Source organism: Equus asinus, chromosome 8, assembly GCF_041296235.1.
Source record: "Equus asinus isolate D_3611 breed Donkey chromosome 8, EquAss-T2T_v2, whole genome shotgun sequence".
NCBI lineage: Eukaryota > Metazoa > Chordata > Mammalia > Perissodactyla > Equidae > Equus > Equus asinus.
Genome location: NC_091797.1, coordinates 68,288,080 through 68,301,159, shown reverse-complemented (window position 1 = coordinate 68,301,159; position 13,080 = coordinate 68,288,080). Strand labels below are relative to the sequence as shown.

General features: G+C 45.1%; 1 protein-coding gene across 18 annotated transcripts in view; it reads left to right on the top strand.

Moving 5' to 3' along the window:
- DUSP22 (dual specificity phosphatase 22) overlaps positions 1 to 13,080 on the top strand; it is a 60,565-nt gene that overhangs the window by 36,662 nt on the left and 10,823 nt on the right. For 17 of the 18 annotated variants that reach the window (XR_011505273.1, XM_070515726.1, XM_070515733.1 and 14 more), the window contains one exon: positions 6,043 to 6,092. Coding sequence is in view for 17 of the 18 variants with exons in the window: in XM_070515726.1 (XP_070371827.1) it covers positions 6,043 to 6,092 (50 nt within the window). In the remaining variant the exon portion in view is untranslated. Of the gene's footprint in view, positions 1 to 6,042; positions 6,093 to 12,882; positions 13,017 to 13,080 lie in introns of those variants that run through there. The other variant, XM_070515741.1, reaches the window with a different exon arrangement.

Sequence of the window (13,080 nt, the reverse complement as noted above, 5' to 3'; positions counted from 1 at the left end):
GAGACTTAATAATCAAAATGCATGTGCCCGTACTGGATTTGGCTTCCACATACATAAACTACGTGGAAATCTTCATGTGCTTTCTCTGGAGTGAGACACTCTGCGAAGAAGGGAGAGTCAACTAGCATTGCGTCCGAAAGCAATTTCCAGTCAGTGATGGCTGTCTCTTGGGTCTGTGACCTTCAAGAGTTCCGCCAGACTAATTTTTTCACAGTTTACTTTCCTTTAGGTTTATATAAAAGGGCAGAAGTAGTGAAATTCATAGAGACAGAAAGTAGAATGGGGGTTACCAGGGGCTGGGGGGGGATGGGGAGTGGATGTTTAATGGGGACATGGTTTCCATTTGGAGGATCAAAACGTTCTGGAGATGGATGGGTGGTGATGTGGATGTGAATATACTTAATGCCACTGAACCTCTATACTTAAAAATGGTTAAAATGGTCAATTTTATGTTATGTATATTTTACCACAATTAAAAAAAAAGTGCAGAGACTGGTTGTCTCAAGTGGGAGAGACTTCGGGTTTTTTTAGTAGTATGTAAGCTTAGTTTTGCTTCTGATCAGGTGTGGAACAGTCTGAATTTATTTTTTTTTAATTTTGTGTTTCTTTTTTGACTCAGATTTTTGGAGAATATGGTGAAATTAGCTCTTAATAGGGTCCCCAGCTTGTTTTGCTCCACGTGTTAATGGGTGTTAGATGATCACTGTTAATAGAGAGTTCTGTGTGTGGGAACCGCCAAGTCTGAGCCGTGACGCCACTCTGATACCTCGCAAACATGCTTTTGTCAAATTAAAAGTATCGTCTTTAGGAGAACCCGTCCTGTGTACACCCTTGTTGGTACTGGTCCTGGGTGGAATAAGATGAAAAATCAAGGTTTCTAATCGCGTCGTTTTTATCAGCAGCTAAAATAACTTTTCCATTGCCTGCTAATTTTGGCCCCTTAGTGAACTGCTGCTCCTTCTGTTTATGCTTCCTCTTAGGTTTTGAATAGGTCCTTGCAGAGAATATAGTGATATTCTCTAACTGGTTTTTGTTAGCTTTCCTGGGCGTAAGAGAAAGATTCTGAAGTGCTCAATCTTTTGAAAAGTAGAACGTCAATTGGTTCTTCTTCTAGAAGACTCTTACTTAAAGATGTTTCAGAAAGAAAAGAGCAGTGAATTTTAGAAATTGTACTTGAAACAAGCGAGAGTTTGATCTCTTTACTAGTCCTGAAATCAGAATCTTGAGTCTGCTTTTCAAGCACTTGCCTACGTATCGTTTTAAGTGTAATCTTTGGTTTCAGGCTAAAAGAAAGGCAGCAACTTTACTTTTGGTGGTTACTATGCTTGTTGAAACAGAAAACTGAAAAATATTAGAACTTTTGAGAATATGGACTTAGAAAGCTTTAACCTTTTGTTCAAGAAGAGCCTCTGGAATACTTTCTAAACTTTCTTTCGGCCAAGTGATGTCTATTGTTTCTTTTAAAACCTGACACGAAAACTTTATCTAGCAGGCTTTCCCTAGCAGCTCCCACCTCTTACGTCTTTCCTGTACTTTCCTAATATTTTCCCATATTATGTCACACTATTCATGTGTCGCTTGGTATTATGAAAATTCAGGGTGTATGTGGTCAGCGTATGAATGAGGCTTTTCTTAACTCTTTGCCCTTTTCTCCCTTCGGTCCCCATCTTTTATCAGTATTGGTACATTCTCAGGGCATGTTAGGCCATTCAGAATGCCACGTCATCCAAAGAAATTGGCTGCTCTTTCTCTGTCCCTCGCAGAAATCACCACAGTCTCAGCGCACAGACTGAATTCCTTGCCCTGAGCAGAGCTCGTCATGACCTTCAGTGCATTCCTGGGCGAGCTCTCTAAACCGAAGATTTGTGACTTGACGTTTCTTGACTCCATAAGAGTTTAATGTTTATTGGCTTTCCACCAATCACTTTTTTGAAACGTCATGAAAAGTACTGAATTTTCATTTATTTAGTAAGAATTTTATTTCAAAGAAGATAGCCAATTTTAGTCTAATGGATTTTTAATATTAGAGGTGGTGCAAAGGAGTAAACACACATGGCAGATGCTATACAAATGGAAACATTGCTGCTATTTCATTACTTGTGAATTTTCAGATTGCTCTAGGATTTTGTTCTAGAATAAGATGTTCTTATTCTTTTTTCCTTTAAGTGTGCTATACTTTGCATAATTTAGCTAAACACATCTTGTCTCTGTCCCTGTGAACTTCAGCACTAGAGAATGGCCCTTGTTTAGGTCCAGTTAAGTAGAAAATCTACTCCACATCACACTAAAGCATTTGCAGAAGCCACTCGTTTAACACTAAGATAATTCTGAGCCCCCAGCCCTCCTGCAGCGCAGAGTCTTCCATGCTGCCGCGCTCCTGCTGCTTTCTGAATTAGTAATTAACTGCCATGAGTCGTACACATGTGCAGGCATCTGAAGCCCTTCTCTGGGAGCTCGAGTTCTGCAGTCTGTGGCCTCCAAGAGACTGTTCGTGCTTCGTTAATGACTAAGCCAAGATAAATAGCTGTTCTTGGGTGGCGAGCAGCTGAACCTTTTTGACAGTTTTGACTCCTTTCTGTGCTGTATTTGCATACTTTGTTCCCTTCTTATTGTAGATCACAGTGAGCTGCTTCTTAGCCGAGTCCCGTTGGAGGGGACGGGCGGGAGACTGCTATCTGGAGCATGTGTGCAGCAGGCCCCTCACACAGCACGGCTGAAAGTCAGCTCTCTTGTCTCTGAGGTCACCCGGATAAGGTGTGGGCACTGTACCAGATTTTTCTTCCCTGGCACCATTCTTAGAGTGTGGTTGTCATCGTAGTTGGTTTTCACCGTCTTCTTGTCGTTCTCAGACTGCAGTGAGTGCCACTGTGTGCTGGGCGTCCTTAAAGGTTATTGTAGTTGTCATTCTGTCTTTGAGAGTGCATGCTCTTATCTTATGCTTTATGTTTTCTCTGACCTGCCTTAACAGTAGGGCATCCCCAAACTTGTGGCTGGGAGCTGCTTTGTTCCTCCTCAGGAGCTTCACTGATGGGAAGCTGTAGCTGCCTCATGCCCAGCCCAGCTAGAGAGGGGCCCGGCATGGCCGAAAGTTCGTCCTCTGTGGGCACGAGGGAAGGAAACCCTTTGCCATCTTCCCACAGTTGGCTCCTGCCTGGTGGGGCCACCTCCTTTCCTCTTGTGCATCAGGTAGCACGGAAGAGAACTCGGCCCCATCCAGGGAATGCCAAAAGGCAGCACAGTCTTTCCACCCACATGGCTGTGGGCATTTATGGCAAATGCTCTTGATAGGTTAAGGGTTAGTTAGCCTCTGCTTCTGGTCATTCTCTTCTTTCCTTCATTTTTTTTTTCCCCTCCCAACATATGGGCTGGGTTGATTTTAGATTCTGCTAGAATTCCGTGGCTGTCAGTCAGCATGTGTGACAGGCAGGCATTTTCCTCCTGTTAGAGGGGGTCCCCCTCGATGTCCTTGTTGATTGAAGTTGCCCAGATGGGCAGTCACAGTGGAAGGGAAGGTGGGAACCTGGGGATCCTCCCATCCCTCTGGGAGTCCTGGTCTGAAAGAGGTTGGAGGAAGTGTGTGGGAGGGAAGAATTTCACAAGCTTCGGGGCCTGATCCATGGCCAGATCTCGCTTAAGAGTAAGAGGAAAAAAAATAAATGAGTCATTTCAATGGCAGATGTATGAAATGAGCAGTGTATGTGTCTACACCAACAAGCTTGTTTGGCCTTGATGGAGGGAAGGAGTGAAATGACTTTTTTTACAGTATCATTTGCTTTTCCATTTTCTATCCTTTTAAATCTCTACTCTAGACCTCTCTGGCTTTAGAGGTGCTTTAGAGCTTCAACCACTGGTTTGTTATTTCCAGCAGAGCACAGCGCCCAGAGTCCAGGAAAAATGAGAACAGAGAAAGAGGAAGCAGTTGGGATGATGAAGTGAAGCTTGAATGCAGGAGAACCTCCTGCTTCACTTTCTTCTTCTAGCAGCTGATCCTTAAATTTTGTCCCGGGCATGTTAAAGCCCGTTTGGTCTCATGTGAAGTGTTCCCATCTGGATTAGCAGCGGTAAAACTCATCTTCTTCAAGACCCAAAGGAGCCTTTGTTGGAAGATGTAATGATTCACTCAAAGCTGAAAAAATATATACAGGAATTAAGCAGGAACACATGTTTTTTTCTGACCTCTCATAGTGGTAGGAGACAGTAAGAGGAGCTCAACCACTTGGCTCTCAGCTTCAGACAACGGGCTCCACCCTGGGCCCGTCTCAGCAGTAAGGGGTTTGAGAAGAGATGCTGGAGAGCTTATGGTCCCCTTAGAACAGCCAGAGAAACAGGCTTTCAGCTGGAGTTCCAGGAGCAACACCCAGACCACGTCACACAACTGCCCAGTGAGATCTGCTGCCACGTCTGCCCCCAGCACCGCCTGCACCTGCCACACAGGTGCTCTTCGCCTGTCTGACTCTTCCCATGTCCTGTTTACAGATCCGCCTCGAGTAGATGTGTCAGATGGTGAAACCAGGTCCTGATCCACACCCTAATAGCAAAGGAGGTTGAGAAACGCAGTTTCCATGGATTCTGTATTGGAAAAGTGGGATTCTCAATGTGGGAAAGTATCAGATGTGGTGGTGTGGCAGGGTTCGGGGCAGCCACAAATTCCAGTGTTGCTCACAAGACTCCCTTGGCAGAAACGGCACAGAGATCCCTAATGATATGAGTTAACAGTAAAATTGTAATGATCAACTGCAAAAGATTTTCAAAGAATTCTGGGAGACAAATTATTTTGTGATGTATCTGCTGAGGGACTTGTGGTTGTCGTACTGCGATTCTGCATATTTTTCCATCATTTACTCTTGTAGCTGGGTTATTTTTCTAGCTTCTGATGTGTTCCCCCACTTACTATCCATGATGCAGCAGCAGCAAGATCCTAAGAGATTAGGCTATCAAGAGAGGAGGGCTTAGGGGCCAGCCTGGTGGTGCAGCGGTTAAGTGCGCACGTTCCGCTTCTCGGCGGCCTGGGGTTCGCCGGTTTGGATCCCGGGTGCGGACATGGCACCGCTTGGCAAGCCATGCTGTGGTAGGCATCCCACATATGAAGTGGATGAGGATGGGCATGGATGTTAGCTCAGGGCCAGGCTTCCTCAGCAAAAAGAGGAGGATGGGCAGCAGTTAGCTCAGGGCTAATCTTCCTCCAAAAAAAAAAAGAGAGGAGGGCTTAGAAAGGGTCCATGGAGGTCTTCAGGAAACCATATTCTTTTGCAAAGGTCCCTGACATTTCTGGATTCTGTATTTTTACTTGGCATTGAAGACCTTTTGAACTGTACTCTAAATCCTGCTCAGGAAGAAACAACCAGATTTTGTTTCATTAAAACTCAGATTTAGCATGATTTTCTGTAGCATGAATTTACTTAAACATTTTTTATAGATTTTTATAGAGACCTATGTCAAGTTCATTTTTTTTTTCAAATCTAACCATTCTTTTTTAAAAAATGTATTAGTTTGGTACACAAACTTTTACTTTTCTGAAAAGCAAGCGAAATAAATTGTTTTTCCAATGTGTAAAGCTTCTCCCAGTGCATCAGTGAACGGTGACTCTCCTCATGCTGAAATTGGACGAGGAAACTCTAGCTAGCATTATAGTTTTTAGTCATCGTGTTAAGGTTTTTACTAACAGTGCTTCCTTTTTGGCCATTTAGGACCCTAAATGAAATAGATGAAAAATGTGGAATATGTGAACAGCTCTCTGAGATGATAGTTCTGGAATTTGTTGACGCTTACTGGAAAATACTCAATTATTTCACTTTTTTGATGAACACTGTCTAACCTACAAACTGTTTGCAAACTAGAGTGTGAATATTTGTGTGCATGGTCGTGGAAAATACCAGGAACCTTAATTAAAGAGTTTTTCCCCAGTTCCTTGGCAACAAAAGATGAGTGAAAAACTTCTCCTTTTTATTTTTTATTTTTTGACCTGAGTAAATAGTTCCTTTAAATATTTTACTCCACTGAGTATCATCTTTTTATTTTGTTTTATTTTTTATCATTCTACAGGGGGTTAAATACCTGTGCATTCCAGCAGCGGATTCACCATCTCAAAACCTGTAAGTGTTTTTTTCCCTGTGTTATTTGGAGATATTAAAAATGAATAAAGGACTATAAAGTCAAATAAGTTAAGGACTGTACAGTCTTTGGAGCCTATGGGACCCCTGCTCCCATGCACCGCTGCCACCCCGCGGGGAGCCGTGAGGCCACAGCCGGCTGTGCTGCCACGTGGGCAGTGCCAGAGCTGGAGGTGCGCTTCTTGTGCAACGCCCACTGACGGGAGTCTACTCAAAGAGTCTAATTTGTAAAAGGACCCTCAAAGCAAAGCTTTAGCATGTTCATCCTTTCTCTAGAAGCAAACGCTTAAAGGAGCTGTTGGGTTTTGTCTGAAGTAGCACTGTCAAATAGAAATAGATATGAGCCGCAAATGCAAGCCACACAATGTAATTTTAAGTTTTCTAGGAGCCACGTTAAAAAAAGTAAAAAAAAAAAACAGGTGACAAAAGTTTTAGTAATATGCTTTGTTTAACCCAATATATGCAGAATACTATCATTTCAACATATGCTCAACACACAAAAAAATTGAGATATTCTACATCTGTTTTTTTCATACTAAGTCTTCAAAATCTGGTATGAGTTTTTACGCTTGCAGCACATCTCAGCTTGGACCAGCTTCGCTTCAAGCGCTCAACAGCTCCCAGTGGCGGCAGCCTCCACATGGCACAGTGCAGTTCTCCAGCTTGTCTGAGCTGAGTGAACAGGTCTTTCTAGTTTGGGAAAGTCCAGTCCTTGTTTCTTCACAGCTGAATACATCTTTGATGCCATATTCACTCTGTTTGCCCCTATAGAGAGGAATTCATAACTGCTCCTCTGGCCAAATGCCGGCAGTTGTGTGGGGACTCTCAGGGCTGGGCTTTGCCAGAGTGGGGCTCTGCAGACGCTTGGCAGTGACGGCTTTAACATTCACACCCTTCCGTGTTCAGAAGTGCCCCAGAAAGACCATGACTTGGATGAAAGTTGTACTGAAGCTTGGAATTGGACCTCGCAGGCTGACAGGCTGGGGCAGAAGAAGTTCTAGCCATTCAGTGCATCCAGTGGACCCCAGCCTCTGCTTCTCAGGCTGGCCTTGTGTTGGGCGTTGGAGGTCAGACACAACAACCCTCCTAGAATTACATGTGACTGCATTTCATCAGGGAAGTTATAAGCTTTGATGGTGTTTGCAAATCTGGGAGTGAAGATTCATCCTTCGTGATTCTCAAGCTCTATGGCCTACAAATCCTACAAATCAGAGGTACAGACCTCACAGTGTTATGTTTGCTACCCCAAGTGTCCAGCCTCTCCAAAAACTGGTGAATCCCGGAATATCAGCCAGCCTTAGTTTTTCACTGTTGGAGAGCAGAGAAATCACAGGTTATGCAATGATTTTGTGAGATCTGCCTGTTTGAAAAAAAAAAATGGGGCTGGAGTCAGATGGATTTATGTGGGGCAGAGTAGGAGTAGAGCAGGGGCCGGGGGTATAGACTTAGACCAGGACAAGGAGGGGTGGGTTGGGAGGGGCAAATAATTCTGCTGAGGCCTGTGCTTCCATACTAGCTCTCCATATCTCACAGAAATAGTCATTTTTTCTGATTGAGGATGGTGGAGGAGAGATTTTACTGGGATCTCTAGGCAAACCAGTAGCCTGGGTCGGGAAGGAGGAGGAGAAGCGCTAGAGAACTTCCTTGGTTACTAGTCGTGTCAAGAAACAGAAGTGGTTGGAAGGGCATGTGTGTACGGAAGGAAGTGAGCCACTGCCTTTCTCTGAAGACCATAGCAATCTTCTGCCTGTGTTTTGGTGGCTATTTTTAGAATGGTTGCTTTGCTCTTATCTCAAACTGAGATTCTTACATACTGTTGAGCTTGTCAATATCTGCCTGGCAATATGACTCTTTGGAAGAATCAGATTGCAACACATCCTGGGCATTTGTTGTCAGGGCACATGGCCACCTACACTTGAGCTGGCTCCAGGACTTTGCAGCTTTGATGGAGCCAAGCACTGTGCTTGATGTCCAGGGCAATGACTCTGACTTACCAAGTGAAGATTGAGTGTTGAGCAGTCCTACACTGTATAGACAAGAAAGCGGTGAACCTAGACATTCGATGTCTTAAATTTAAAACCAGTTCCATCCACCTTGGACAAGTCATTTTAACCCATCTGAACTTTAGTTGTCTCATCTGAAAAATGCCTGCCTTCAGGATTTTTGGAGATGAGTTCATGTATGTGGAAGTGTTCTCTGTGAACTCAAGGACTTTTGAAAGTAAAAGAATATTTTTACTCTACTCAAAGTATATTAACATATCTTGAGTTAGAGAAAAGATAATGGAAATAAGTTTTGGTGCTCGGGAGGCCCACTTCAGTTACTTGGAAGATGTGCTCACATGACAGAGAATGCAGCAGCTGCTGCTCTGAGTTCCTGTCTCATGGGTCAGTTCGAATCTTCTGGCAAAACCAGCCCAAACACAGTCACCTTGGGGCCAGAGGACTAGCCCCTTAGATTTGAATTAGTTCTCTCCTGTCCCAAGTACGTACAGAGATGAGTGGTTTGGCTTTTAATACTTTCCTTGTATCTGGATGAAAGTAGGGGGTGGGTACCGTGTTTCAACAGGTAGGTTAATACTGTATCCATGTTTGGGGCAAATGACAGAAAGAACTTGCAGAGAAAGACAGAAAGAAGCTTGCTGCTATTTTGAGTGAAGATCTACGACAGTGCGACCTCTCTTTCAGTTGGGAAAGGAAGTCAAGACCATAACTCATCAAAAGGCAGAAAAGTCATGTTCTTAGGCCCTGGTGCGATTCTTTGGGGAAACTTATTTTTAATCCATCAGTCATAGCAAAGTTTATGCATAAGTGAGGGTTTGGGCCCATAAATGTCCATTATTCTATCAGTATTTCTTGCTCTGCTGACATTCTGTGGAGATGTGGAGTTAAGTTGGGGATCTAGGTGTACTATTTATGGTGAGAGAGGGCCTACGAAATAGCTTGAGTTTCTCTTCACCTGTTACGGATGTTGCACTGGAAAGCATAACGTGCCTTTTGAGGTGAGCGTGCTTTCATGATAGAATCAGACTGTGGACGTTGGCAGGCAGAACCCTTGACTCTGTTTACATGACCTACCTCACTCCAGGTAGCCTGTAGTTAGTACTCACCAACATTAGGAGCGTGTGAAGGCTGGCACCAAACCTTCACTTTCTGTATCGTCAACCAATGTAGATGGTCGAGAGACAAACATTCTTAGTGCTCTGGTTAACAAAGCAAGAGAAATCACGTCCGTCACTTGGAAAATGTGCTCTAGGTAACCCGACAATTAAAACTAGTAGTTCTTTAGTGCAGCCACTTTTAATTCCTGATGCCTGAGAGTTCCTGTTTATAATGACAAATTCTAGTAAACTGTATCACTTATTGTTTTAAACTGGTTACAGATTTTTAAAATTATTTCCAACTCTGGATATAATTTAAGGTTTTATACCCTAAATCTTTCCCTACAAATCCCTATGCCGACAGGAATTCTTCATGCTAATTGTGCTTGGTGAGAGGTTTGTGGCCTTTTGAGACTACCTGCTTTCACTTGGCATTCAGTTGCCCAGAAAGGCCAGTGTTCTGTCTTGGCCTTAATGCTCACAAACTCTCCTTCTGACCTTCCAGGAATTTAAAATGCAGAAACCTGGGTGAGATAACATTAGCACATTAAAATTTTAGCTCAGTTCCCCCAACCACCTTGCCTTGCAAAGTCAGGAAATGTGAAAGTTCAAGTTCTCAGAGTCATAATAACCCCACAGACCCGGGCTGGTACGTTTTGCATGATTTCTCACAATGAGAGGCATCCTAGGGTTTGTGTCAAATGCACGCACTGAGTGTTCCCCACATCCCGATGTGGGGCGGGTTAGTGAATGAGGGCTTTTGGAAATACTTGGTTTTCCTTTCTCTCTGTGCTTTCTTAGGCAAGTCATTTCTCTCATCTGTAAAATACCTATCATTTTTATAGTATTAGGTGAGATAAGTAAAGCTGTTTTTTATGAACACTAAGCATTTCCACAAGTAAGATTATACTTTGTGTCTGCACTCTATAAGGAATATTAATGTATCCCGAGAGTGAATGGTTGGATGCATAGTAGCTTATTTTATTCAGGCAGTTTAATATTTATTAAATTGGTGTTTTGTATTTAGACATCGTTAGGGGGATAATTGTGTCTCTTCATCTTCTCCTTCTGCCGAGTCCTGGGGAGTCTGGTCTGTGCTGTGCGGTTGGCGACATCGCATCGGCACAGGACGGCCTGTGTGGCCTTCAGTGGTTTGAGAATCGAGCGGGCTCTAAATTTCTTGAGGTTTTTGTGGGCAGAAGAGGCATTAGCAATACAGAGAGTGTTAAATACAGTGTTTCATACTGATATTAAAATATCAGTAAAACTTCCTTGCCTTTAATCTACCTTCCTATCTTTTTGGGTATGTTTTCTTTAGTTTAGTTGGTGTCTTCTGTACTTCTACATTTTTCTTTATTTTCATTATTAAAAAGCAGTTTTGAAAGATCAGAGGTAAATGGGCCCTTGGAGTGCTACAATCCTGCTTCCAGACAGAGATGCACACTCATGTGTATACACATACACACATGCTCACGCATGACTCCTGAGGACTCTGCAGCCCACAGAAGTGAGAAATATGCAGAAAACGTATATTATTTTCATAAGACTTTGCTTATTCAACTTAAAGAACTATTTTTCAGTCTTAGACTCTGTCCTCCTTGTTTTTATAGTGTTGAACTATTCTTTGTGAAATGATATTGTGGTAGATGGTAGAGAGGTTTTTTTCCTTAGTTCATTTTTTAAATGACCTCATCTGGCAAAATGAAAAGTACAGTAAATATATTCCCCCAATTTTTTAAAAATGTTGTCAGGGCAAAAAATACACCAGTTGGGGAATTGCTCGCATACCTGTCAGGTCTGTGTTGAATGCTGCGCACATGTGCCATGCGGATGAAGACTCTCCGCGGCTCTCTTCAGGGGATGCGAGAGTCCCGCAGGCAGTGTGGCCGGAGGGGCCCGCTCAGGGCCTGGGGGCCTGCACCAAGTTTGCCCCAGGAGGACCAACTCTCTGGTCCATGTCCACCTCCCAGGGACTGGGCTCAGACAGAAGACTTCACTCATTTGCCTTTTTTTTAAGCATTGCTTTCTGAGGAAAAAAAATTCTAAGGGTACTTGCCTTTCCTGTGTTTTTCTGTTTTGCTTTCATATATATACACAGACATGCACACATATACACACATATTCATACTCTGTTGGGGGAAGGAGAAGCATCCTGGATCTCGTGGCTTTTGCTGTCAGTACAACCTGGTCTGGTCCTGCTGGCTTTGGGGTAAGCCCAGCTGCCCTTCCAGGTACTTGGCCAGACCCCTGGGCTCCTGTTCAGACAAGCAGAGTTCTCAGCAGGACAGGACTGCCTCAGATCCCACAGTGGGGATCACAACCTCCAAATCTTGCAGGCTTGGAGTAAGGAGGAATTGTTCAGCCTCAACAAATGAGCATTGTGTGATGTGGTTTTGCTCCATCTGTCCACCATGGTTTTTGTGAACCCTCTGAAGGTCAGGAAAACCTGGCTGGTCCTGGCTCTTAGCCTCTGGATGAGGGGTGAGGGGTTGGGTGCACTGATCAGTGAGGAGAGCCAGCACAGAGTGAGGAGGAGGAAGGGGACGATGGCAGCGCTGGCTGTTTGTGGAGGACACCTCTCATCGGAAGCGCCCTTCTCTACCCCTCGGGGTGTTCTCTCTGGATGTCGGCAGCAGCAGGCACTATGGGGTGAGTTTGTGACACGCCTGTAGGTCGTGCTTCCCTGTGGATGAGCCCAGCAGGCTTTCCTCGAACAGACCTTACTCCACGTCTTGATATGGAAGTAAAGGTACAAAGTGAAGAGAAACAAAACGAAGAGGAATAGGGAAGCTGCTGTGTTCATTGAAACAGCTTGTGGTGGATGGGGCTCCAGATTTGCTTCTGCTTCCCGTTGGAGAGTTGAGCAATGCTAGGACTGGAGCCGCGGGTATTTCCCACTGTGGAGGAGGGAGTTCAGTGACCAGGGCTTGGGCTTATGTCATTAGCTTCCCTGGAAATAACCCCCACTGCCTGCAGCGCACCCAGGCAGCAGTGCCGAGCCTGCCTCCTGCCGTTCTTGGAAAAGGCTCTTCTAGGAACGTCTGCCTGGCCTGGCCTTGCGCCAGTTGCGTTCATGAGTCAAGCTTCGTGGTGGGGCTCTGCGCCACCCCTTCGTGGGCGTCGTTACGCTCCTAGGTCGGGGCCATCAGCAGCACCCTCACGGATGCTGCCACCCCAACCCAGTGGTGGACAGGGGCTGTCCGTGGGTTTATCCTGGGTTTAACACTTGGTGCAGACAACTGAGCGAGGGAAAGCTGGCTGGTTGGGGTGGGGAGGGGCGCCTCCTCAGGACTTCCCTGGCTCCTCACCTCCTTCACACTCGCTCTGGGCTCGCGGGTCTGGGTGTTGCCCTCCTGACCACACCCCCACGCCCACTCTCTTGTTTAGAGATGTGGCAAGGCTGACTCCACAATATAAGACTTGGGTTTCATCGTACGTGTGGTTTAGGACATGCAGGAATAAAAGCCAGATATACAGAGTTGTTCCCACTCTCAGGTTTCAGTAAAGGGATTCACTTGTCATTCACATGTGGAGATCTTGGTGAGCTCCACAGCACTGACCACATACCCAAGACACCAAGCCCTGTCCGCCTGGAGGGGACTGCTGGCCCTCACGTCACTGGTGCCGCCGCAGTGTACTCAGAAGCCATCTGTGGTTTGCTCACTGACTCAGGCGGTTGTCATTCGTTTCTAGATTCGCTTTTCCTTTTCTGGTTGCTGTCTTCTTCCCTGCCTGTCTTGTCTCAGATGCAGCTCTCGCCGACCAGAAGGAGACCCACAAAGGACAGGCAAGAGCATGGGCTGCAGGTGCGGACAGGGCCCCAGTGTGGGAGGCCTGGTGGACAAAGGCATGTGCCGTCCAGCTGCACCC